Genomic DNA, 27,437 nt, shown 5'->3' with positions numbered 1-27,437 from the left:
AGATATTTTTGATTTCTCTCTTTCTCTCATAAGCTCTTTTCTATTTTTTTTTTTATTTTTTTTCCTGTTGAAAACCCCATCTCAGCACCACCTCACAACGCTCGCTCATAGTAGCTCCCAAATCTGAAAACTAAAACACTCCAACTCAGTAGTAGCATTTAGCTACGACATAGCGCGCCGTTCTCAGAAAATTGCTCTGCTCGCTGATCTTTTCCGTAAAAAGTATAGTGATCGTGAAAAATGCGTGCCCGTTGAAGAAAAAAAAAAAAAAATTAGTGGAAAGAATTTTCACATCAAAATAAGAAAAAAAAGAAAAAAAAAATCGATAAGAAAATTAGGAAAAATTTCTTTCGTCAAGGGGTGTGTTTTTTTAAAATTTTACCAATCTCCGAACCGAATTCAACACCAAAACATCCCGTTTCAACTTAATAGATACTTTTTTTTTTGTTAAGTTTTTTTTTTGTTTAAGATAAAATTAGTTGATGCAGTTTTTTTGGTTCTTTTATTGGCTTTTCTTCTCCGAAAAGAACTTTCTCTCTCTCTTCGCCCGGCTTGACGTCGTCGTCGTTCTTCGATATTTCCGACGCTGAATGATATTGATCGTGAGCGGCAGCGGCGAGATTATGCACTCGATCTGTTGATTAATTTATTTGTTTCATTTCACGCGAATCAATTGAAATTGAAAGATCGTCGATATTGTCAGAAATCGATCTCCGGAAAAAGTGGAAAAATCGATTCCGAAAAAAAGAGTTTCGAATGCGTTTTTGAATATCAAGTGCAAATAGCAAAAAATATAAAATTTGAGTTTTTTAAAAGTGCGTTCGAAAACAGGAAACAAAAAAATAAGCAACTCGTGTGTATTAACGGTAAATGCACAACAAAAGCTCCCACACCAAATGTTTATAGAGGTGTTACGAAAATAAAAAAGGCCGTGCCAAAACCAAATTATGTCTTCCTACAGAAGTTATGTAAGTGTATTATTTTTTTGTATCTGTCGGATTCTGTGTTGTTATCGTAGAATTATATACTCTGTTTTTTTTGTTTACTGAAAACGATACAAATATACATAAAATAATAGCAGATACAAAAACAAAACGAGGGTTGTAGTATATCGATTGATTTTGCAACTTTTAATTATTGTAGAACGATCATCGTTTGTTGTTGTACCAATCGATGAGATGCGGTGAATAGGAAATTGATTGGTTTTATATGTTTGTTGTTAGTGTGTTTTTTTTGGTATTGTTTTGTACCTTTATTTAATTTTGTTTCTGTTTTTTTTTTTGTAGAAGAAATTTTAAGAAAGAATTGAAAAAAAATACGTCAGAAATAATTATGTATTTGGTATATAGGGGAATTTCATTCTCATTCAAATACAATTTTTTTTTACTGATCGCGTAAAACAGATGAGATTATTTACATAAAATTTTTAGCACGAGGGTAGTGTTTTTGTGTGTATTCTGATATTGGATGTTTGTTTGGAGCGATTGGAAATGCATAAAATATTTTTGTTTGCTATTTAAAAAGGTGGTGGAGTTATTTTTTACTATGAAAAGCAGAGCTGTCATGTAGTTTCAGATTTCAAGACTTTTTGAAAACGTATGTAAACTGATATTTTTTGTGTTTTTGTCGATAAAAATGGATTTGTATAAATACTATAAATTCTAATCAATGAATAAAAAATTCATGTTTTTTAAATTTTTTCATACGAAATTTTCTATCGTCTGTTTCTCTGCGCGGATAATTATCTCGAAAAAATTATTTTGAATAACCTCCATTTTCACGTTCTGACTGAAAAACAACGGAAATGACATATTTTTTGATATGTAGACAAAATAAGCGCCCCGTTCTAAGTCTTTCTTCAATTTCTTAAATTTCAAAGTTCAGAGGTGATGGAAAGTGTTCCATAGTTTTGTTGACTTGTACTTCTGAAGCCTTATCCGTGCTTAGAAGTTGGTATTTAAAAGGTTTAATATCAGACTAGATTAACAAATTAAGCTTAAAAGTTTGAAGTTATTGGTTTCTTTCACACAAAATTTCGAAAATGACCATAGTTGGTTTCTGATAAGGCCAGTTGTGCCAAATTCGGTAGAGTATTTAAATAGGTTCTACTGTGCTACTTGATTTCAGAACTTCGATAGTTATATCAGTAATCACCAGTAAAGGTTTATAAATCCATATTCTTCTTATGTGTATGTTGAGAATATTTGACATTTAAAGCCTTGCCTTGTCTTGCGAATATGTATAGGTCTGCTCTGAGTGTATTTGATGTGAAAAAAAAACATCTTTCTCACAGAGAAGGCGTCTAATGTCCTGAATACGAAGCGCAACGGTCTTTAATCAGACCCATTTCATATGAAAGGTGTATACCATTGAAATATTGTGCAAAGGTTATGGCATCGTTGTTTTATAACTTTTGCGTTGCCTTATTATTCAAAGGTGAATATCGGTATATGCAGGTATTTTTGTTTATGAAAATTTCAACTCTCTAAAATGTTTTGTAACTCTCAAGAATCTTTTGACTAAACGTATGACTTTTAATGAAAATAAGGAAGAATTCATACCAAAATTATTTTCTGTACCATTGTTAAAAAACATAATTTTGGTCAAAAGCCATATATGACATATAAACAATTTTTAAGATAGGATTACGCAGCGATTTTGGAAAAAATTAACGTCGTCTTAGAATTTAAACTTGGAAGAAATTTCCCGAAAACAAGTTTTTCCAGTGAAAAATTAAGCTTATGCATAATATTCCCCGAAAATCCAGAAAGACAATGGTTCTTTCAAGATGGCGGGCATATCTTATCTAATGTTATTTTAGTTATAAAATATCAACATCTCCACAAGAAAAAAAAAAAAAAATAATAATTAAATTAATTACCAAAAATTTCAAACTCAAAATGTTAGCAGGTTTTCCAAAATTATACCTATGTATTTAAAAAAAAATCGATATGATACTAGGCCCAAATTATTATACAATTTAGTAACCTTTAGAATGTTTTCACATTAAAAAAACTGTTCCTCGAGAAAAATAGAAACAAAAACTTAAAAAAGTTACAAATACGAACCTTTTTTTTAGCAGTTCAAGGAAAAACCGTTCAAAACCATCAAAATTTGATGATATAAGTAATCAAGTGTTTTTTATATTTTAAATAAGAAATGTGAAAACAATTTAATATTTTTTGAGTACCTACCTACAAAATAATTTGTGTCAATAGAAAACATTTATCTTAGTAGTAATGATTTTTTATTCAAAAAGTGTAAGCCCTTCAATTTATTTCAATAATATGATGCTCTTCTACACATTAGGTAGGGTCAAAAAAATCAAAATTCTTTTTTTTTTGATTTTGTACTTCGAAAAATCGATTGTAAGACACCTCTATGAGTTTTTTATATTAATGGGAAGGTCCTCCGCTTTGCAATTTTTCATTTTTACATCAAGCTTCTACTAAAAAAAAATAATTTTTCTATAAATCGACTTTTTTGCAAATTTCTTATTCTTGTAGGAAATTGAACGCTCTACAAAAAAAGCCTTATTCACTTTTTTCGTTTATCTAACCATTCTAAAGATATTCGAGGTCAAAGTTAAAAAAAATTATAAAAACATTTTTTGATTTCAAAAATTTTCTAATTCACTGAAAATTCATTATTTTCAAATAAGCAAGATTTTTTTTAACTTTGACCTCGAATATCTTTAGCTTAAAGAAGTCAAAAATGTCTTTTCGTCAATTTTAGTTAACCCTACAGTATAAGTGAGCTAAGATCTCTCTATCATTATTGAATTGAAGTTGGCCAGATTTGTTTTGTGTTCACAAAAGTGGTCCTAAAATTTGCATCTCTTATAGTATCCTGTTTTAGCATGAGCTTATAATACAAGGAGTGGTAGGAATGCCATTTGTTTCTCTTGTGGAAAAAATTTGCAAGATTGCTATCAGGCAATCAAGCTTGTAGAAGTTTAAAAGTAACTTTTTTAAACCGATACTTAGTTTTTTTTAAGTATCACTCTTGAATTTGAAGCGATTTCAATCTGAGTCTGAAACAACATATTTATTAAAAAAAAAAAAACTATTTAAATATTATAAAACTAAACAGTTGACTGATGACGTTGATTTTAAATAACAATTTTGTCTCCTTTTCCATACTTGGAAAAATAGAGATCCTCTTCTCATAGTGACAAATCCTTGTATTGAGTCCTTGTTAAAAAATCTCTCATTATTTTTGCAATTTAAGTTATTATACTTTTCCAAACATTGCATTGTAGCAAAAACAAGAACCATATTTCAACTTGTATTCGAAATATTGAAAGAAAATGCAATAATTTCAAAGTAAAATACGCTTATACCAAATTTTTTGTCTACATCCCTTGATGGTTTAAATGAGTTATGTTTGGGAGTTGCAAAAGATATGTGTATACATTGACTACTCATAATAAGAAGAAAAATGATGAAGATAGTTTGCAAAAATTATATTCCAAACAAAATGCTAAATTATCTAAACAACCGCAATACATTCATTTTTCATTTATCTTGAAAGCGAAAACAGATTAATTTTCTCATAAATCCCTTCAAGAAAATCCATTGAATTGAAAAAATGAAAAAAAAACAAGAAATTGGAGCATTTTCGATTTAAAAATAACTTTGCGTTGTGCTCGTATGGTAAATTTGGTATCCTGTTTCTTGTCTGCCATCGATTTTAATCATTGTCTTCTGTCACTGATTAGTGGCGAAATAAATTGGTACCAGAACGACCGCACGAGAATGAGAAGCTAGCGCGGCGCACGCGATGATGCGACGGAAGACGCGCCGCGACGCTTGATCCCACCAACACAGTCTGAGTTTTCATTTTTTTTTTTTTTTTTGAAATAGTGAATAATTTGTAGGAAAAAAGATTTTTTTGTCTTAAACTTTTTCATTTTAAGGTTTTAAAAAGAAATGGCTCGTGCCATTGCTACTATAAGGAATTCAATAAAAGCTGTCTGGGTCGGAAATGCATATAAGTATGTATATTTGTTTGGTTGATTGTTGGCTACGTTGAAGATGTTGATTGTGGGTAATTGTATCTTTTTTTTTTTCTTTTAAATACCAAGCGTTGACATAATATGAGTGACATAATTGCTCTGATCGCAGTGAAGCGATGTAGACATTGTTTATTTATAAACAATACTTAAATAGTTTTGTTTGAACTATAAAATAAAAAAATGTTATAATCTATTGACAATGTTAATTCAATAAAGCAATTAAAAGATTTAAGGCGCAAATTGACTATAGTATATTTTAGAGCATTTATTTAAAAGTGTAGTTATTTATATAACTTTTGCTAATTTTTTTTTTAACAAAAAGTATTTCGAGTGGGTAGTCACTGTAACTATTGCAGTTACAACTCTAAAATCCAGCTCATTTAAACAATCAAGGGATATCAAAAGGAAGGAAATTATTAGAAGAACTGATGATTTTTTCTTTTCCAACAAAAAAAATGTGACAATCTGGTTTTGTCATTGTATTGTTTTCAAATCCGTGCTTTTGAAATTTTCAAAGAACAAAACCGTAAGGATTAAAAATTAAAAAATAATTTTTAAACTGTTATGTTGGTTTAATGGCAATACGAAAACATTTCTTATTTGTAATTAACGCCCCGATTCTTCCCCACAGTCACAACCTGTGAGAGCCACAAAAAGAATTTATAATTCGTTAAGTTGTTGTGAGTTGTGATCTGCTCTATTGGAGATCACAACTTTGAGAATTGATCTGAGCTGCGGAATAAAAATAGAACCAATTCGTCAAAGAGTTTTTTTTTGTGTAAGATTCCTTGAAATAAAAGTATGAATGAGTACAAAATGCTACTAAAATCCATTGGTGCATTTTTGCGAAATTGGTAACACTGGTGGTTATCAGTTTGTTGATATTTAATTTAAAAACCAAGTCTAACTTAAAATTGGTTTTATAAAAAATAAAATTTTCTATCAAAAATGTTAAAATATTGAAGATTTTGGTTTTATTAAACTGTTTTTGTTTTTTTTTTTTTCAAAATCTTACCTGCGTTATTACGTCCGGTTATGTTTTGTTTGTTTAATTATTAGGTAAATTATCTTGTTATTGTTTGCTTCCAAATGTATTTTTTAATGCAAAAGCATTTGTAAAGTTTTAATATTATACAAAAACTAAATTTTGAAAAAAAAAAAATATATTTTTTTGTTTTTTTTTTTTTTTGAAAAATCAAATTTTCGAAAATGGGGCATAGAACTTTTTTAAAAATTTCGATTTTTGATGTTAACTAATAAATTAAATAGTTTTGTTTTTTGTTTAATTGCTCTAACTAAAAAAAATGTATTTTTAGTGTTTTTTTTTTAGCATTTGCGTAGAGTTTCCCAGACTTGTCCGTAATTTAGAGGAGGGACCCGAAATTTTAAAAATAAAAAAAAGCGTGAGCGTGGTGTATACGTGTAGTATTGACTTTACATTTTGTACAAAGTTTTAGTGTTTTTTTTTTTTTATTTGAATATTGTTGCCATATTTGTAGGTCTACCCACCGGCGGATTCAGGGGGGGCACGGGGGCACGTGCCCCCCCCCCCCCCCAGAACTGGTTTATAATTAAAGCAAATCAAATTATAAGAGTTGTAAAATATATGAATAATAACAGAAAGAACTTGAGTGAAACTCTTGTCTATTTCTATATATAATGAAAATGCGAATTTTATTGTTTGTTGATCCACCTCACAAATAAATAAACCAATATTTGTTGGGTAAACACGATTTTTTTTTCGATTTAAAAAAAAGTAAATTTTTAAGTGTTTTTTTTTTAACTTCAAAGTGATTTTGGTGAAAAATTTTGATATGGACATCGACAATTCTTTGGCGCCGTGTACAAAGGTGTTAAGTCAGAAAATGTAGTTTTGAGGAAAATGAAATTGAAGTTTCAATTTTTGTTTGTAAATCTGAATATTATTATTTTTAAAAAGTAATGATGCAAAAACATCATTTATAAGATCTATTTTAATATCCATATGCTGTTGACCAGAAAATGACCGTTTTAAAAAAAAAAAAAATTGTGCTGACTTAAGACTTTAGAGCCATTTAGTCTTCAAAGTGTTAAGTCATGAAAAATCTTTGTTTACATTGATAACAAGGTTTAATTTATAAAAGAAAGTTGGAAATGTTAATGTGATTAATTACCAAATGTGAAAATTCTTTTTGAAATAATATAAAACAGTAGAAAAATCGCTTTTCGTTTTTTTTTTCTTCCTCTTGACTTAACGCTTTAGGATCAATTTTTTTATTTAAAAATTTAAAATTAATGCAAAAATAAAGGAGTTAAGTCAACTTACGCCCTTAGTACCATACAATTTAAATATTTTTAATTTTTAACGGAAGGAGATATGATAGAGCTATGGCGATAGGACCAAACAAAAGTGAAAAAAAACTGACTGAAGTCCAATAAAAATCCGAAAATCGATTTTTTTGACTTAACCATTTGAACCCGGCATCAAAGAATTAAGGTATGAATTGTATTCTAAAAAAAAATTTAATTGTATATGCAACTCTATTTTTTCATACGGAGGGGTTGAAATACACACTTAAAAAATTTGCACTTTTTTCGTTATTTTTTTCTTACGTTAGTGTTTTTAAAATAGCGCAACCCGCCACAACATTGCATAAAATATATATTATTGAACTGCTGGATATATTGAACAATCTGGCAAATTCAAGAGTTTGCCCAAGTTTGCAACCCTGAAAATAAAGACCCCTTTAAAAAAAAACTTTTATAAATATTATGTTATTGAGAAAATTTCTTTAGGGATACCTTTAAAAATATGTAAAGAAATAGTGTTCCAAATTTCAAAAGAATCGTTGCAGTAGTTTTGAAGTTATAAAGGGCACCGGCTTGAAAACATTAGTTGTGGGGAGAACGATTTAAAGTTTTGAATCCTGGACTAAAACGTTCGTAAGCGAAGTATTAAAATACTCATAACTTGGTCAATTTGGCTAAAGTATACAATTTGAACACAATATTCTTGAGATATAAAAAAAATTCATTGCAAATAAAAACAACAAAACTAGGTTTCCCAGAAAAAAAGTACCTACCTATGTTTCAGTTTTTTTTTTTTAATCTTAGGAACTTTAATATTTTTTATTAGAATGAAGTCTTTAGTATTTGACTAAAAACTACGAGGTCATTAAAAAATGGTATAAATATGTCCATAATATTGCAAAATTTTATACAAAATCAATTATCATTTCATCTTTAAAACTTAATTTCTCAAAAACTATTTAATGAAACAACTTGACTCAAAAAATAAAATAAATAACTAACTTTAAGAAGTTATAGCACAGGGTTATACGTGCATTTTGTGATTTTTTATATTTTTTTTTTCTCCCGGCTAATCGGGAGGTAAGTGGGTAAGCACTTAAGTGGCTTTTACTGTAGTAAGAAAATGAAAATTTTTCCTTCCGATTATTTTTTTTGTCATTTGGTACCTATTTAATGTGGAAAATGTGCCCAAATATTTTTGGCCAGGTTTTAGACTAAAATCCCGCACTGTGCGTCGTTAAAATTCGCTGCTTGTCAGTCAGTCGTATGATACTTCACTTTGTTTCTAGCTGTTATTGCTGATTTTTTGCCAATCCGTCCCTTGTGCCCCCCCTAGAAAAAAATCCTGGATCCGCCCTTGGGTCTACCTTACATTTTATCTTTCATTTGACACCAATTTTAACTCTCTTTTATTTTAAAGCATCCGCGCCTATGATAAACATTAAATAACTATTTAGGATGGATGCGAAAGTTCGTAATAACATTTGAATTTTTATGATAAGATCAATTAAAAATTTGTATTGTACCTGTGTAAATTACCCAATAATTAAGAAGTTTCAATTTCCTGGCAAAATTAAAAATGTTTTTCGAAATATTTAGCTACTTTGAAACTTCAATTTTTTTCATCGAAATTTCAAAGTATTGATTTGAAACGTCTTTTTCAAGACTTCGAATTTTTTGAAGTTTTAAAATATTTAAAAATAAAAACAAACCAAAACAAACAAAAACTTAAAATTTTTAAGATTAAATTCTTAAAATTAGAAGATAGAATAAAAATAAGGTCACGAAGATAGGAGTTATTTTAAATCATAGTACGTTAAATTTGAGCAGGAGTGTATTTAAAAGTATTGAAAACCTTGTTTAGCAAAAATTTAATGACACTGTTTGTACATATCATACCTAAAAATAACAGGAATTCCTTCCCACTCTGACGTAACTATTAGTTTTTTTTTATAAGAGGTGCCAGAAAGATTTATAGAAAATGTCCAAAATTTACTTACCAATTTTAAACTTTAGTCGTTTACTGATTTCAATAAAATATCTTAAATTTTACAATGCTCCAACAAACACCATTTACATATTTTGCACGAAATGTGATATCCTTACTTTAGTGAAATTAAACTGACAAATTTTGAGCTCGCTGAAATTTTGTACCTAATTTTTGTATGCCATCTCATAACATAACAACTTTATGAAATCTCTACGTTCGTAAATTTTTTACTTTAAAAATAAAAATATTCATAAGTTTTTAAAATTTTTTGTTTATTTTTGTTGAACTCTTAAATATTCTAGTACAGTGATTATATTTTTGTAATTTAAAAAAAATTCAATAACGATTTGGGTCACTCGGGCGTATGTGAGTCAACATTTAGATATTATTTGACCGAGTTTTTTTCCAATTTCTCAAGTAATTCTATTTTTGCATTAGCTCTAGTGTAGCATTTGCTTACTTATAATGTTCCTACTTCATAATTATTTCTTAAAAAAGGTACGTTTCGAAGCTCTATAACAAAAAATATAATTTTTTTTTTTCAAAATTTAATGTTTTGCAGTTACCGAAATTGCTTCATAATATTTTGATGATATGTCCTTAGCTTAGAAGCTTTAAGGTGACACTCGAGATAGAGACTCCTTTTTTTTTCCATCCGTTATAATCGTGAGTTTATGGACCACATACTTTTCCTTAAAAAACGCATTTAAAGTTAATAGCTTAAAAATCCAAAAATTCATCCTATGATATGTAAATTGTTTAAAATGAAAATTAAAAGTTAAAAAAAAAAATATTTTGAACGCCAGCACAAATATTTTCTATTAAAAACCATTAAACTCATTTAAAATAAAATTTAAAAAATATATATATTAAAATGCGTTATTAGAAAGCCACAATTTTGGCAAACCTACACGGAAATCTCTAAACGCATAACCCATTTTTATAAAAAAAAAAACTAAGAACAACCAAGAAAAAATTCGCAATTTATTTGTGAACATATGCATAAGTTTTGAAAGCGTGTGCCAAGACGAACGAAAAAAAATATTAAAATTTTGTATATACAGTTCAACCACATGAAACATTTTGTCTAAAAAATTTTCCGAAAGAAAACGAAATTAATTTTTTTGGCAGAAAAAAAAAATTGATGAAAATTTTGTAGGTGCAACCACAACTTCCCACTTCTCCAACAACAATGTCAAACAAAATTTTTTGATCATTTCGTCAAAGGTCGACTGTCCTAATAAATCTCCCTTATGGGTTGGATTTTATCTTCCTCTTTTTCTACTTTTACATGTCAAAAGTGAAAACAACAAAAATATGTCACCTTTCCGTATCTTTTCGAGTGAAGCATATAGAGCCTCTGAGCTAAATTGGGAGAAAGTGGGCGCTATTATGCACCCAGGCATGATCTGACATGAGGCATGGTCTGGTCCATCCTCCTCTCTTGCGATACAAGCCAACTAAAAAAGATGACGAAAACGATGATGCCGAAGTATTTTTAGACTTCCTCTATAGGAGATATAGAGACGCGCTCGAAAGCACCTTTCGGTCTCGGAGCTAAGCAATGGACACCGTTTTTTTTTATCTTGTTGTGTCCCAAATATAAGAAAATAAATTTATGCAGACAGTAAAGTTTTGGGAGCAAATAAAAAACCTGGCAATGTTAGTAAAATATTCAAAAAACAAACATTTAGATGATGGTGTACAAGCTCTCGCTCTTTCTCACTAATTAATTATTAGTAATAAATCAATCAATTGCGTTCGGTCTAATGAGCATCATAGTTTTTAGCGGGGAGAAAGAGCTATGGCCGACAGAAAATTAGGTCAACATAATGCACAAGATGCATCCTAGGCTAGCCACGTCTCCATAAAGACGATGCGTGTTGGGGTTGGGGCAGTGTGAATAATGTTGGCACAGATATTTTCATTTCATATAAATGTTGATTCGGCCAACTTGTGGCATATCACACATCAAAAACTAAAAAAAAATTTAAATCAAAATTTAAAAAAAAAAGAAAACATAAAATTAAAAAGGGAAATCATTTTTGAAAAAAAAAAGAAAATAATATTAAATTATGTGAAAATTTGTTTTGTATTTTTGTTTTATTGAATTTGTGATGAAAAACTCACGTCCTATACTCATCGACTGAGTCATTAAATTTTTCTTATTTTTTTTTTTTTTTCTTGAGTTCTAAAGTGTGCCTGCATGGTCTAGAAATGTATAAAAAATGATACATTGCCACGCGAACAAGGAAAAGTTATTAAAGTGAGATGGGGTTGTTGTTGGATCTTTTGGGGTATGTCAAAAAAGATTGTTTCCTATAGAATTATGGATTCTACATCAATAAAATTTTGTTTTGATATGAAAAATATATTTTTATTTTATGAGCATACAAGATTCGACAATGGGTTACGGATGTTAAAGTTTCTTTATATTGCTTTTTTTTTTTTTGTAAGAGTTCATTGGGATGTCATTTTGATGAAGTTTTCAATTTGTTGTAGGATTTGTTTGACAGTGGAAAAAAACACTTTTCTCATTTGTATGCAATAATTTTGAAAATGTAGAATTTAACCCGATTTTTTAAGTTAGGTGCTAATAAATGAATAAACAATTTTATATTTTGCTCAGGGTCTTATGAAAAAAAAAGTATTAGACAAATACTATGTTAAGCTTAGATTTGGAAAAAAAATGTACTTGCTTCAACGAAAACCCTGTTTGGAAATTAGAGTAGGTACACGTTAAAAGTTTTGGTCTCATATGGAATAAATCTCAAGACAGAAAAAAAAAATAAACCTTTTTATTTTAAGCACAGAAATAATTCCTTCATAAAATTTTGTATTGGCAAACGAAATTCGACAATAAATTTCAAAAATTGAAAAAATTGTTTTTTTTTTTTAAATTTTATTCTTGATTAACATGAAGATTATTCAAAAGCTTTTGCATTTTCGTTGAAATCAGACAAGGTTCTTGAGAGAAATCAAACATTTATATAACAATAAGTTGTTACCATTTTTGTGGGGTGCCAGCTTTTTTGATTAAACACCAGCCATTAAAGTACATAAATATCGTACAAAATTGAAAAATTAGTATTTTTCTGTTTATTACATTGAAACTATCTTTTCATTACATAACTTTTTTAACAAAATTTTATTGAAGTTGAACTAAACCAAAAATTTTCCTAAATAAGTATTTAAGAAAATGATGAAAGTAAAAGTCTTCTAATTTCATCTACAACTAAATTTTTCTGTTTTTCTTAAAAAAGTTCACGCAAGAAAGAACAATTTTTATCTGCAACTATTAGGTCTAACTTTTTTCGAGAAGAAACAGCTCGTTCAATTTTGACATTAGCTCATGTAAAAGCTCATGTAATTTTCTGTAAAGTTGCATGAAAAGTCAAAAGTATTGATCCGTAAAGTCATGTAAAGAAAAGCTGCTGCCAATATAAAATAATTATTAAAAAAAAATGATCATTAAAAAATTAAGATGGCAATTTAATTAAAAAATTACTTTTAATATAAAATTTGTTTAAAGAAAAAATAAAAAAAATTCTTTTTAAATATGTATTTTGAACTAAAATTCATGTGTTCCAAGTAAAGGGCTTCCGGAAGTGCAGTTTTTAAACTTCTAAGGGGAGCTACAAAATTATTTTTTGCGCAACAAATTTTATTTGCAAAGCCATATAATTTGTAGAAAAGAAAAAAATATAAATTCAACTTTTTGGAAAATTTTGACCGTTAAATATGATATTGAGTCAACTAATCAAGCTTCAAAATTGAGGTTTTTAGGTTTCATCTTAGTCTAAATTACTTTAAAATTCTGCAAAAAAAAAATTTATGAATTTCGCATTTTTTTTTGGATTTTGTAAGCTTACTTTTGAGTTTACGTTTGCATCAATCTTCTTTTCAAAACTACAATTATTAATGGAAAAATAAAAAACTTAAAAATAAATATTTTTTAAAATGTCTCCACTTTCCTGATCAAACCAGAAGTACACTTCTGAAACTTTCAGTTGAAATAAAAATGACTGGGTGGACCTACTAAATTAATTTTTGCGCAACAAATTAGCATTAGCTACAATTAATTAAATTATTTATTTTTTTCCGCCTCGAAGTGTCCGCCAAAGTTAGGGACGTAGTATTTTTGTCCCCTCTTGGTTCTGCAAGTCAGAATATTTAAATGCAGTTAAGCAAAACATTTTAATTCATCACTGTTTGAAGTCCAATAAATTCGTTTGTGAAGTATCTATTGCAAAAAAAAAAAATCAACATTTGAGTTATAAAGGTCACACATTAAAGGTTATTCCTACATAGTACATATACATTTTATATTTTGTCCAACATGAAAATTATTTTTTTTATATTTAAAAGCCATTTTTTACTAGCCAGATAAGCCCCATAAACTTTTTTTTTATATTGGCTGTATTCATCTGATAGTCTAACTGATGATGACGATTGAAAAATCAGTCAGTCAGTGATACGAAAAAAAAGTTTTTAAATAATTTTTTTTTTTGTGTAAGTAATTTATTTCTATTTTTACCAAAATTGGCTACCAAAATGCAATTAACTATTTATATGGATGATTTAAGACAAACCTCCAAAAGATTGTCCAAAAAATATGGCGAATACATAATATACATATTAGGGTGGGTCAAAAAAATCTAAATTCTTTTTTTTTTTCGGAGTACGAAAAATCGATTGCTAGACACCTCTAGAAAATACACACTAAATGTCCTCCGCTTCGAAATTTTCCATTTTTACATCAAGCTTCTACTAAAAAAAAATAATTATTTTTTAAATCGACTTTTTAGCAAATTTCTTTACATATTCTTGTGGGAAATTGAACGCTCTACAAAAAATGCCTTGTACACTTCTTTCGTTTATCTAACCGTTTAATAGATATTTGGGGTCCAAAAATCAAGAAAATCTTTAAAATTTTCATTTATCTAACCTTTCTAAAGATATTCGAGGTCAAAATTTAAAAAAATTATAAAAATATTTTTTTCTTTTCAAAATTTTCTAATTCACTGAAAATTCATTTTATTTTCAAATTTTCAAAGATATATTCTTGTAGGGGCTTAAATGTTCTATAAAAAATTCCTTGAAATCAAATTGATTACTTTAACCGTTTAAAAGATATATAGAACAAAAAACGAATTTTTAAAGATTTTCTTGATAAATCAAATATCTATTAAACGGTTAGATAAACGAAAAAAGTGTACAAGGCCTTTTTTGTAGAGCGTTCCTACAAGAATGTGTAAAGAAATTTGCTAAGAAGTCGATTTAAAAAAAAATATTTTTTTTTAGTAGAAGCTTGATGTAAAAATGGAAAATTGCGAAGCGGAGGAACTTCCCATTAATATAAAGAGTTCATATTTGGTGTGTATATTCTAGAGGTGTCTAGCATTCGATTTTTCGGAGTACCAAATCAAAAAAAATAATTTCGATTTTTTTTGACCCACCCTAATACATACATACAGGGTGTCCCAAAAGTTAACGTCGAAACGAAAACGTTAGATAGGGTAGGTGGTGACAGTTATCAGAAAAATAATAAAAAAAATCGCAGCCATATATTTTGGGAATTATGGGCATTTGGAAAAAAGTCGAAAAAATGGTCACCCTGTGACGGTTTTTCATGTGCCGTGACTACAAATCTTAATTTTTCTCATTTTTTTTTTTGTTACGGAACCTTGAATAACCCTGCTATCAAATGCATTCAAAAATTTTAACTCAGCTGCATCAGTTTTAAAGAAAATATTACTTTTTTACCCAACTTAGTACTAAAAAAATTTTACATGACACTACTTCAATGAGCCGTAGTGTAAAAAAAATGCACTACGATGTTTCGGCAAGTTGCCTTAAAAGTTGGTGTGTTCAATTCTCTTTTCAAAATGGTGTAACATTGTTGGGAATATTTCATAAACAACCGAGATAAATTTTTTTTTCCTAAGAAATCCGACTTTTTTATGAGGTAAATTTTCCATATTATTCAAATTTGTACCCTTTCAGAACCTTTCAGAATACAAAAACTTAAATAATATGGAAAAATAACCTAAAAAAAAGTTGGATTTCTTAAGAAAAAAATTTTGATCTCGGTTATTTATGAAATATTCCCAACAATGTTATACCATTTTGAAAAGAGAATTGAACACACCAACTTTTAAGGTAACTTGCCGAAACATCGTAGTGCATTTTTTTTTACTCTACTGCTCATTGAATTAGAGTCATGTAAAATTTTTTAGTACTAAGTTGGGTAAAAAAGTAATATTTTCTTTAAAACTGATGCAGCTGAGTTAAAATTTTTGAATGCATTTGATAGCAGGGTTATTCAAGGTTCCGTAACAAAAGAAAAAAATGAGAAAAATTAAGATTTGTAGTCACGGCACATAAAAAACCGTCACAGGGTGAAAATTTTTTCGACTTTTTTTCAAATGCCCATAACTCCCAAAATATATGGCTGCGATTTTTTTTATTATTTTTCTGATAACTGTCACCACCTACCCTATCTACCGTTTTCGTTTCGACGTTAACTTTTGGGACACCCTGTATAATAGTTACCTAAAATACTTGTTTTTTAGTATCAACCCCTTTAGTAGTAAACCCTTTATTTGACGAATTTTGAAATTAAAACAGTATTTGAAATGCTTTATACATTTTAAACTTATAAACTCAAAACAATTGATTAAAGCCATAGTACCGCTATATCTATTAACTATACATTTTTTTTTATATAGGTATTCATTATAAAGATGATTTTAACCTTCACCTTTACAATATGGCATGTCAAACACAGCAATAAATTAATCTTCTTACAACTTAAGCGTTTTTGTATAAAAAAAAAAAAATCGATTAACATTCCAACTTTAATGAATATTTGTGACATCTATTGTGACAATTTAAATAGAAAAATGTTTTTATAAAGCAAACAATTCAATTGATGTAAAAATGTAAACTCATTCTAAGTCAATTTAATTCATTAAAAAAAATTATTCTAAGTCAACAAAAAGTCCCAACAAAAGAGCTACTTACTCATGACTTCCTGTGTATGTTGTTACTATGAATTTTTCACTTGAAGATGCTGTCTTTTTTGATAAATTAAATTTGCAACATTTAAGATTAACTAGCGAATACAAATCACATAAGAAGAAATAATTCCACATCTTAACAAACACTGTTTTTTTTTTTCTAAAAGTTCTATTTTTATTTCAAAATATCGATCTTCCCCTTCAAAAGAATTCTTTTCATCAAATAAAAGAAAAACCAATAAAAATTATTATACTCCAACCGAAACATTGTCAACACGTCATTTCAAATAAAAACCCGAGTGAACAGAGTTCCAACAATAAACCCCAATTCCCATTAATCATTCTCACCCAAAATTTTTATCTCAATTGATCCTCTAGCCCTTTTTCGAATCTAATAAATTTCCAAAATAGAAATTGTCCCAAAATAGAATTAAAAAATCAACGCCATAGTTCCCTGACATCAATTGACCTAATCTATTACAATTTGATAGAAAAAAAAAAAACAAATCTAAGATTTATAAAATAAACAAACACTCTTCTGTATTTCGAAATACCTTGAAGGCACTTTACTCGTTTATATATAATATACAATTTATCCAAGTACACCCTCATTGACGCTGTGCTGCTGAATCAATCAGCAGCCTCAAATCAATTTTGGAAATTAAAGCAAATAGAAATCAGGTTGCGTTCCAATTAACATTTATTTTCTGCTTCACATTCACATCTGCTGCTTGCTCCTCTCAAGACACAACTTGGATACAATTAACCAAGGTTCTGATGGGCACGGTATAAGACTCTCCTCATAGTGAAAAACCACTTAAGAGCTACAAAGTGTTTTTACGGCTTTAACACTTCGAAAACTCATCAAGTCGATCAGAAAATAAGAGGGGGAACTATCGAGCTATTTGAAATTAAGAAGCTGGAATTCTTTTATGTCTCCTATCCTTCTTCTATCCGGCGCTTCTACTGCAAAAAAAAGATCAAAAAATACCTTAACCGCAAGTTTGTTGCTACGCATGCGGTATTTGTCATCGCAAAACTTGACGCATTTTCCTGTGCGCATTTTGTGTTTTTTTTTTAAATTGAAATTTGATTTATTTGCTTCAGACGCACTCTCTCACATTGCACACTTAAGTGCTTCCAACAAACAAAAAAGACCCTTAGAAGAGATAAATTCGCACAGAATCGTCTACTACTTGCTCATAGCAATAAGGAAGGTCTTCAAATCGTCATCATCATTGTCGGTCGGTCGTCTGGAATTCATCACGCCTTTGCCAAATGCTTACAAAATAAATAAGAACAAAAAAAAAACTGCCATTGCCTTGTGGGATATTTATGGCGGTTTTGGCACTGCACTGAAATAAATTGATGTTATTTTTAGTATAAATTGAAATTCCAGCCCCAGACGAAGGTGCTCCAATACAAAATTTCTTGAGTTAGATAGATCTATAATTCATTTTGTAGTTTTCTTAGTAAAATTTTGTAATATTTTGATGGTTTATCCTTAACAAGTCATTTTACATTGTTTTGTAAATATTTTGCTTACTTTGTTGCCGATCGTGTCGATGCAACACTGGCATAGACTTTTTTGATGAAGATAACTCATCTTTCAACTAGATTGTTAACCGTTCAGGTTAAATCATCCAGGAAGAAATTATAAAAATGTACGGTTAATGTGAGCTCATAAAACTAAAGTGCGTATAATTTCTTCATAATGCGGTCTTGGGGCAAACAAATGAAATTTATGACCTCAAAAACAAAAAGATCGTATTATTTCCTACCTCCTAAGGTAAGAGGCTAAAATTAGCTTTAAAGAGGGGGACGGTTTTTTTTCTCACTTACTCGTGCAATTAAAGCGTTTATAAAGGATATCTAAAAATTCAATCATTAAATAGGGTAAATAGGGGTAAAATGAGATGGTAAAAAAATTATTTTCCAAAAAAATAAATCGTAGAGAGTTGAAAATTGTTTGGAAATTTGGTAAGAACGTTGCATTTGAGATAAAAAGCCAGAATAAAGAGTTTTTATAAAAAAAATTAGATAAATAAAATCTGTAATTGGTCCCAAAAAGAAAGATTCATTTTATTTTTGGTTTCGATGGCAAAGTTTATGAAAGTTTTTGCTTAAATTTTCCTCGAAACACATTTTAGTTTGAAGATATGAGCTCATATTGAACATGTCTATGCATTTAGTAACAAAAATTACAAATCTATTTTTTTTCAGATTTTCAAAAAAAAACCCAAGGTTAACCCCTTGCAAAAAAAAATGCATTTTAAAAAATTTCCTCCGATTCCATCGAGTGACACATCAAAAGAAAGGTCTTTTTAAGCTCTATTAATAAGTGAAATCTAAATGTTCCCATAGGGTCTGGTTGTTGGTTATTGGCAAGCAAAAGTGTTTTTTTTTTTTCTTAAATTTGAAAGTAGATATTTTCGGACCAAAGCCTCGAAAAACGATTCTGTCTAGAAATATAATTTCATATTAAACATGTAAATGCATCTAGGAATAAAAATTTAATTTTTTTTTTTTTGAGATTTTCGAAAAAATGCAAGGTTAACCCCTTGTTGAAAAAAAAATGATTTTTAAAAAAATTTAATCCAAATCCTTCGAGTGAGGTATCAAAAGAAAGGTGGCTTTAAGTTCTATTAATATAATGAAAACCAAAACTTCTTAAAAGGTCTGTTTGTTGACTTATTCGCAAACAAATAAGTATTTTTTTTACAATCCTAACAAGATACCTTCGGAACTAAGCCTCTAATCAAAATTTGGTTTTAAGACATGAGTTCATAGCCAACATGTCAATGGATTTAGGAATAAAAATTGAAATTATATTTCTTTCAGATTTTAGAAAAAACAGCAATGTTTAACACAGTGTTTCCCACTGGGGGCCCATGCTTCACAGGGGGGCAATTTGATTTTATAATTTATTATGAAGAATTTTTTCTCTCATAAATTTGCATTCTTATAAATCTTTTAAGGTCATACTTTTTGCATCGTGAGGTCCCAATTCATTATGAAGACTTTTTTTTTGTTACTAAGCCGCATTCTTAAAGAGAGGTCTTAAAATCTTACTTTTTGCTTCGTGAAGTCCTTATTCATATGAAGATTTTTTTCTTTCATAAATTCGCATTCTTAAGGAGGTCTTAAGGTCTTACTTTTTGCTTTGTGAGGTCCCGATGTATTATGAAGACTTTTTTCTTTCATAAATTCGCATCCTTAAAGAGGTCTTAAAGTCTTATTTTTTGCTTCGTGAAGTCCTTATTCATTATAAAGCCTTTTTTCTTTCATAAATTTGCATTTTTAAAGAGGTTTTAAGTTTATAATTTTTGCATGGTGAGGTCCTAATTCATTATGAAGAATTTTTTCTTTCATAAATTCGTATCGTTAAAGAGGTTTTAAAGTCTTATTTTTCGCTTCGTGAAGTCCTTATTCATTATGAAGACTTTTTTCTGTCATAAATTCGCATTTTTAAAGAGGTTTTAAGTTCATAATTTTTGCATCGTGAGGTATTAATTCATTATGAAGACTTTTTTCTTTCATAAATTTGCATCTTTAAAGAGGTCTTAAAGTCTAATTTTTTGCTTCGTGAAGTCCTAATTTATTATGAAGACTTTTTTCTTTCATAAATTCGCATCTTTAAAGAGGTCTTAAGGTCTTACTTTTTGCTTTATGAAGTTGCGATGTATTATGAAGACTTTTTTCTTTCATAAATTCGCATCCTTAAAGAGGTCTTAAAGTGTTATTTTTTGCTTCGTGAAGTCCTAATTCACTATGAAGACTTTTTTCATTCATAAATTCGCATCCTTAAAGAGGTCTTAAAGTCTTATTTTTTGCTACGTGAAGTCCTAATTCATTATGAAGACTTTTTTCTTTCATAAATTCGCATTCTTAAAGAGGTCTTAAAGTCTTATTTTTTGCTTCGTGAAGTCCTAATTTATTATGAAGACTTTTTTCTTTCTTTGTGAGGTCCCGATGTATTATGAAGACTTTTTTCTTTCATAAATTCGCATCCTTAAAGAGGTCTTAAAGTCTTATTTTTTGCTTCGTGAAGTCCTTATTCATTATAAAGCCTTTTTTCTTTCATAAATTTGCATTTTTAAAGAGGTTTTAAGTTTATAATTTTTGCATGGTGAGGTCCTAATTCATTATGAAGAATTTTTTCTTTCATAAATTCGTATCCTTAAAGAGGTCTTAAAGTGTTATTTTTTGCTTCGTGAAGTCCTAATTTATTATGAAGACTTTTTTCTTTCATAAATTCGCATCTTTAAAGAGGTCTTAAGGTCTTACTTTTTGCTTTATGAAGTTGCGATGTATTATGAAGACTTTTTTCTTTCATAAATTCGCATCCTTAAAGAGGTCTTAAAGTGTTATTTTTTGCTTCGTGAAGTCCTAATTCACTATGAAGACTTTTTTCATTCATAAATTCGCATCCTTAAAGAGGTCTTAAAGTCTTATTTTTTGCTTCGTGAAGTCCTAATTTATTATGAAGACTTTTTTCTTTCTTTGTGAGGTCCCGATGTATTATGAAGACTTTTTTCTTTCATAAATTCGCATTCTTAAAGAGGTCTAAAAGTCTTATTTTTTGCTTCGTGAAGTCCTAATTTATTATGAAGACTTTTTTCTTTCTTTGTGAGGTCCCGATGTATTATGAAGACTTTTTTCTTTCATAAATTCGCATTCTTAAAGAGGTCTAAAAGTCTTATTTTTTGCTTCGTGAAGTCCTAATTTATTATGAAGACTTTTTTCTTTCTTTGTGAGGTCCCGATGTATTATGAAGACTTTTTTCTTTCATAAATTCGCATTCTTAAAGAGGTCTAAAAGTCTTATTTTTTGCTTCGTGAAGTCCTAATTTATTATGAAGACTTTTTTCTTTCTTTGTGAGGTCCCGATGTATTATGAAGACTTTTTTCTTTCATAAATTCGCATCCTTAAAGAGGTCTTAAAGTCTTATTTTTCGCTTCGTGAAGTCCTTATTCATTATGAAGACTTTTTTCTTTCATAAATTCGCATTTTTAAAGAGGTTTTAAGTTCATAATTTTTGCATCGTGAGGTCTTAATTCATTATGAAGACTTTTTTTTAAGGTCTTACTTTTTGCTTTATGAAGTTGCGATGCATTATGAAGGCTTTTTTCTTTCACAGATTCGCATCCTTAAAGAGGTCTTAAAGTCTTATTTTTTGCTTCGTGAAGTCCTAATTCACTTTTCACACAAAAGACTTTTTTCTTTCATAAATGCGCATCTTTAAAGAGGTCTTAAGGTCTTACTTTTTGCATAGTGAGGTCCTAATTCATTATGAAGACTTTTTGCTTTCATAAATTCGCACCCATTTAGAGGTCTTAAAGTCTTACTTTTAGCTTCGTGAAGTCGTCATGAAGACTTTTTTCTTTCATAAATTCGGATTCTTAAGGAGGTCTTAAGGTCTTACTTTTTGTTTTTTGAGGTCCCGATGTTTATGAAGACTTTTTTCTTTCATAAATTCGCATTCTTAAAGAGGTTTTAAGTTCATAATTCTTGCATCGTGAGGTCCTAATTCATTATGAAGACTTTTTCTTCCATAAATTCGCATTCTTAAAGAGGTTTTAGGGGCATACTTTTTGCTTCGTGAATTCCAAATTCATTATGGAAACTTTTTTCTCTCATAAATTCGCATCCTTAAAGAGGTCTTAAAGTCTTATTTTTTGCTTCGTGAAGTAATAATTCATTATGAAGACTTTTTTCTTTCATAAATTCGCATTCTTAAAGAGGTTTTAAGTTCATAATTCTTGCATCGTGAGGTCCTAATTCATTATGAAGACTTTTTCTTCCATAAATTCGCATTCTTAAAGAGGTTTTAGGGGCATACTTTTTGCTTCGTGAATTCCAAATTCATTATGGAAACTTTTTTCTCTCATAAATTCGCATCCTTAAAGAGGTCTTAAAGTCTTATTTTTTGCTTCGTGAAGTCCTTATTCATTATGAAGATTTTTTTCTTTAAAATATTCGCATCCTTAAAGAGGTCTTATGCCCTTAAACACTTGATGAAAAAAAGTGAATTTAAAAAAATTTCCTCGAAATCCATCGAATTAGACATCAAACGAAAGGTCTCTCAAAGCTTTACTAACAACTGAGACTCAAAAGATCTTATGAAGTCTGGTTGCTGAGTTATTTGCAAACAAATTTGATTTTTTTTTCTTATTTTCGAGCTATCGGAAGCAGATAATAATTTCTTTTTTTGTACCAATTTTTAGCAATGTCTCACTTCTAAATCATTTTTTCTTCTGTTCTCAGGTTCCGTGGAAATCAAATTTACAAACGTCATACAAGTCAGGCTCTTCAAGTGCTGTAAGTTTCTTAAAACCTTAACACCTTTGATAAATTTTCTTATTATATTATTATTTTCATTTACAGTACTCATCAAGAGACGATATAAATGGTTCCCGTTTCGGATCACTAACAACACCAACATCATACAGACCATCATTTTCCGGTGGTACATATCGAGTTAAACGTGACACCACTCCAGTAACATCACCATACGTTAGTCGTTACTCCACCACCAGCACAACTCCAACAACAACCAAAGATGAAAAAGACAAACCTACCAAAGATACCACTAGCAATGTGTCACAACAAAAATATCTCGGTGCTTCATCATCGTCAAACCTCAAAGATAACTCGACTAATCTCAAAGTTTCACCCGGTCGATATTCAACTTCTACCAGTAATCTCACAAAATATGGTCGTCGTTCAAGAGATCCTAGTCCCGCCCAAGAAACCCTCCGTTCAACATCAAGCCTCGCCGCCACACGCATCAAAAGCCGCGAACCAAGTCCGGCTGCCCGAACGTTGAGAGGCAAATCAAGAGATCCTAGTCCGGCTATTGACTCTAAATCCAAACTAGGTTCAAGTTATGGTTCTTCTTCCTACAGAATGTCAAGTAGTAGAAATCCATCAACGTCACCCGGTTACACTCCAAGATATGGAAATACTACATCAATATCATATCTCTCTGCGAGTGATTTTCGAGCCCGTTCTGTAAGTCGTGCCAAGGAAATCGCCGAAAGAAAATCCCATGACAAAGAAGGCGAAAAAGAAGCTACTACAATAAAAGTTAAAGAAGTATTGGAAACTTCTGAATCAAAAGAAACTACTCCCGAAGATGAGGGAGATGAAGAAGAAGAAAATGAAGAAGAAGAAGAGGAGGAAGAAGAAGAAGAATCCGAAAGTTCTTCGGAAGAAGTTTTTGTACCAGTTTCGGTGTGTACGAGGGGAACTTCTCCAACTCCACCAAGTTCTTCAACTGTTGTTAGAATGAGAAGGAACGAATTAGCAAAAACTATTGAAAAAACTATCAAAAGGTCTTCCAAGAGACCGAAGACCTTAGAAAAAGGTATTCAATCTGATCGAATGGATGATTCTACGAGGTACTCTAGGTTCGGGCTAAGCAGCAGAATGTCCTACAGTCCCCATGAAAGTCGTTATACTCCAAGCCTACGGTACAGCTCAAGTGTAAGTCCGTTGGTAAAAAGTAGTCGAAGTAGATCCCGGTCAGATATTAGCGACAGAAAAGATGACTCAAAGAGTAAAAGTCCAGAGACTAAATCAAGCGTGTCTCCAAAGTCTAAGCTCTCTCCACCAAAAAATATCCGCATGAATTCAAGACAAGCTTCGGTGGAGAATCTTTCTCTAGGGTCAAAAAGCTCCCCCGAAGCTGAAGGTGTGGTAAAAACCAGCATCACAGTGGCCAAACTTCCCAACAAAGACTTCCGAAAGTCAGCTTTAAACGTCGGTCCTACAGACCGGCCCCGAAAATCCCGTACTCCCAGCACAAGCACCGACTCCGATGACAAATTGGAGGCTAAGAAAGTTCAACCTCCCACCGGAACTACCCAATTTATCATCCGACAAGAGAAATCTCCTAGCAGCAGCGGTTCCGAAACTAGCTCTGCTTCCACAAAAACAAGCCTAAAGAAGAAGCTTCTCAATGGAGAGTCAAAAATCCGGCAACGCTGTCATCCCGCCAAATCAGCAACGTCATCATCGTCACCAATTTCATCATCACCCTCTCCCAGCGCTCTTTCGAATTCAAAGATAAATGTCAACATGGCTTCGGAAAGCTCTTCCGATAATAGAAAGCTAATAAATAAAATGTCGGAATTGACAACTACAACAACCGCCGCCATCATTATTCAGCAAAGAGAAACAGGTGCTCTTGATGCTTCACTAAAGAATTTATCCCAAAATAAATACGAACAACCACCTCCGCCGACAGCTGATAATGACGATATATTAGAGACTTTTGCTACAAACAAAGGGTACAAAATTGGCACACCTGAGTCATTTAATTCACCTCAAGCGATAAAAGCTTCTAAAAAAGAGAAGCGTGACGATGATGACGTGAGCGCCAAATCAAATCTCCTTGAGAAATTAGGTTCTATATCGAATTTTTTTGCTGCTCGTCAACACGACGTAAATAGCGACGAACCGATTTATGTGGATCGTCGAAGCAGTGAGAGTACTAGCGGCGATAGTATCTCGAGCGATTTGAAACAGAAAGTTTCATTAACGACAACGACGGCGACGACGGTTCCGCTGAAAAATCATCGCGAAAATTCGATTGACCTTAATAATATAACAACGACTTCAACAACGACAACTTCTTCACCAAGTACGGTATCCATAACGGCGCCACCAAGTACAGAACCTCTAAACACCCCTGAAGACGGTGGTGAAGATACCACGTCGAACGATTGGTGGCAGGATAATACCTCCGAGCAAATTAGTACGGCTTCGGCACTTGATATTAAGGACGATATGCATTATAGATTGAGACATATTGATTCCGGTGAAGTTGGCTGGTGGCTGAAGACCGATGAAGATGACACTCTTGCTGATGATCTGAAGACATTGAATCAAGAAGATGAAGACGGTCCAAGTGAAATGACTGATCCTCCGGTCTCCAATCAAATTGAGGAGACCTGGTGGGATCAGCAAAATGAAGAAATATATCAAGACTCTCCGACGAAAGCGAATGGTGAGAATGAAGTTCCCGTTGCTTCAATGTATCCTAGTCCCCCGAAGCACCTTAGCCCTGAGACATTTAGAAGTGAAAGTCCGAAGAAGACCCCAGAATCCCTTCAAAACGGGTTCATAAAATTGAATATCTGTCGAGTGGAATCTGGGGAGCGTCCATGGTGGTTGGACGATGAAAAGTCTCCAAAGGAAATCTCTCCACCAAAAAGACAACCAAGCTCGAATAGTCTAAAGCTTGATAAGTCTTCAAGTAATCTAAATGGCGATAATAAACTATGGTGGATGCAAGGTCCAGCTAAGAAAATATTCAATGTTCGTCATGTAGAATCTGGAGAACGTCCATCTTGGTTAGGACCTTCAAATAACGATGAAGATAAACCTCGTAGAATTACACATAACCTTAAAGAATCTGATGAAGAATCTGAAGAAGAAGAATCAGAAAGTGATGGAGAAGTTGAAAATGTCATCAACAATAATAACAACAACAACAATATCGATATAATGGAACTTGGTGATCGTGCAAGTCCCGATGGATTGGAAGATCCCACAAAACATCGCAAGTCTCCATATGAAAGTGCTCCACCATCCATGATGAAACAAACACAAATAGATTGCAACGGTAGTATGGCAACGAATGGCTTCAATGCTCAAAAGCTTTTTATATCACGTCATACAAATATCGATGAGCTTTTGGGTGGATCGTGTAGACCGATGAGTCCATTAATAGATCGTTATGCGGCGAAAAATAATAATAATTATTTGGAAGAAATTACACCAGACCAGGTTCGGATACATGATAGCACTGCACAAATGCCGGTAATACAGCGGATTGAGAGGTGAGTTTTGTTTTTAAATATTTTTGAATTGTAACGGATAGAGTTTTAATGGTGGATTTTTTTTGTATTTTCAGAGATGAATGGGATTATGGTGGACCAAAAGTTCAACCGCCATGGGTAAGTGTAGACTTATGTATACTTTTTGGAGAGTTTTTGAAAAAGAGTTTTTTTTTTTTTAATACATATTCACCTTTTAAACATCTGTGGTGGAAATAAAAAAAAAAAAAATTAGAGCATAATAGCTTTTTTTTTGTGGAAATTGAATTGAAACTATATCAATTGACAAAAACCAATTAATCAAAATTGAAAACAACATATATTGTGCAAAAAACGCAATCTGAAAGCTAAACAGTCATATGGCGGACACATTCAATTAGGAACATTTTTATTTAATGTGATTTATTGTGTGACCGCTGACACGCGTTTTGAAGGAGACAATTTTTGAGAGTTTTTTTTTTTTTTTGGTTCAATTAATTTATGATCCAAATTAAGCAAATTGGCAAAGCAATTGGGGTGCCAATAAATTAGAAAAAAAAAAAATATATATGGGTGAGTTATGTATGATTTGAATAAATTGTTTGATTTTTTTTTACTTTAGAATTGTGGGTATTTTGTGAATTGGTTTTGATTAGGTGTCGGTTATTTTTAAGACCACCGTTTAATAAGGTATTTACAATATAGTGTTCACCTATTCTCTTTGATTTTATTAATGTTTGGTTTTGAAATTGTTTATAAAATATTCTATTATAGTTTTTGAGATGTCCAAAAATGTTTTTTAGGTGATTTTTCATTACGAAGAGGACAGAAGTTTTGAATGGTATCTCTTTACCTAAACGAATTTATATTTGTTTCAAAAGTAATTTTTTAAATAGACATCCCGAACTCATTGTCGTGTTTTTTATGTTTTTTTTTTTTTAGAAACTTCTCATTGGTCGTTGATTTGACAAAAACTGTTATTTTAGGTCATTGAAAAAAAAAAAATATAAAATGATTCATAATTAATTTTTCGGGTTCAGAAACCATAAATAAAAAGTCATTTAGTAGAAAAAATTAAATCCTCAATTTTTTAACTTATTTTATTATTAAATTGAGGTTCGAATTTTGGTGAAAACTAATTTAAAAAAAATGTTTTAGATAGCTTATTTTCATAGAAAATTTAATTATCTATAAAAAGTGTTTTGCTAAACCGTACCAAATTTGAAAAAAATCTGTATAGATTGTGGAAATGAGTACAATAAACCCAACAAAATATCACAAACATATGGGTCAAA

General features: G+C 30.5%; 2 protein-coding genes across 4 annotated transcripts in view; both read left to right on the top strand.

Moving 5' to 3' along the window:
• Window positions 1-394: 394 nt before the first annotated feature.
• LOC129908401 (serine-rich adhesin for platelets-like) lies at window positions 395-25,062 on the top strand. Its single transcript, XM_055984860.1, has 4 exons — window positions 395-968; window positions 22,586-22,639; window positions 22,706-24,992; window positions 25,058-25,062. The coding sequence occupies exons 1-4, from the start codon at window positions 948-950 to the stop codon at window positions 25,060-25,062; spliced, it is 2,367 nt and encodes a 788-aa protein (XP_055840835.1). The 5' UTR covers window positions 395-947.
• Window positions 24,677-27,437, top strand: part of LOC129908524 (FH1/FH2 domain-containing protein 3) — a 134,163-nt gene continuing 131,402 nt past the window's right edge. Inside the window, exons 1-2 of one of the 3 annotated variants that reach the window (XM_055985087.1) lie at window positions 24,677-26,166; window positions 26,241-26,283. In XM_055985087.1, coding sequence (XP_055841062.1) covers window positions 25,112-26,166; window positions 26,241-26,283 — 1,098 coding nt within the window. In that variant the 5' untranslated portion in view covers window positions 24,677-25,111. The remainder of the gene's footprint in view (window positions 26,167-26,240; window positions 26,284-27,437) is intronic. The other 2 variants (XM_055985088.1, XM_055985089.1) reach the window with 2 other exon arrangements.

The sequence above is a fragment of the Episyrphus balteatus genome, chromosome 2 (genome assembly GCF_945859705.1).
Source record: "Episyrphus balteatus chromosome 2, idEpiBalt1.1, whole genome shotgun sequence".
Lineage (NCBI taxonomy): Eukaryota > Metazoa > Arthropoda > Insecta > Diptera > Syrphidae > Episyrphus > Episyrphus balteatus.
Note: the sequence above shows the minus strand (reverse complement) of the source record. Positions and strands in the feature narration are given on the sequence as shown.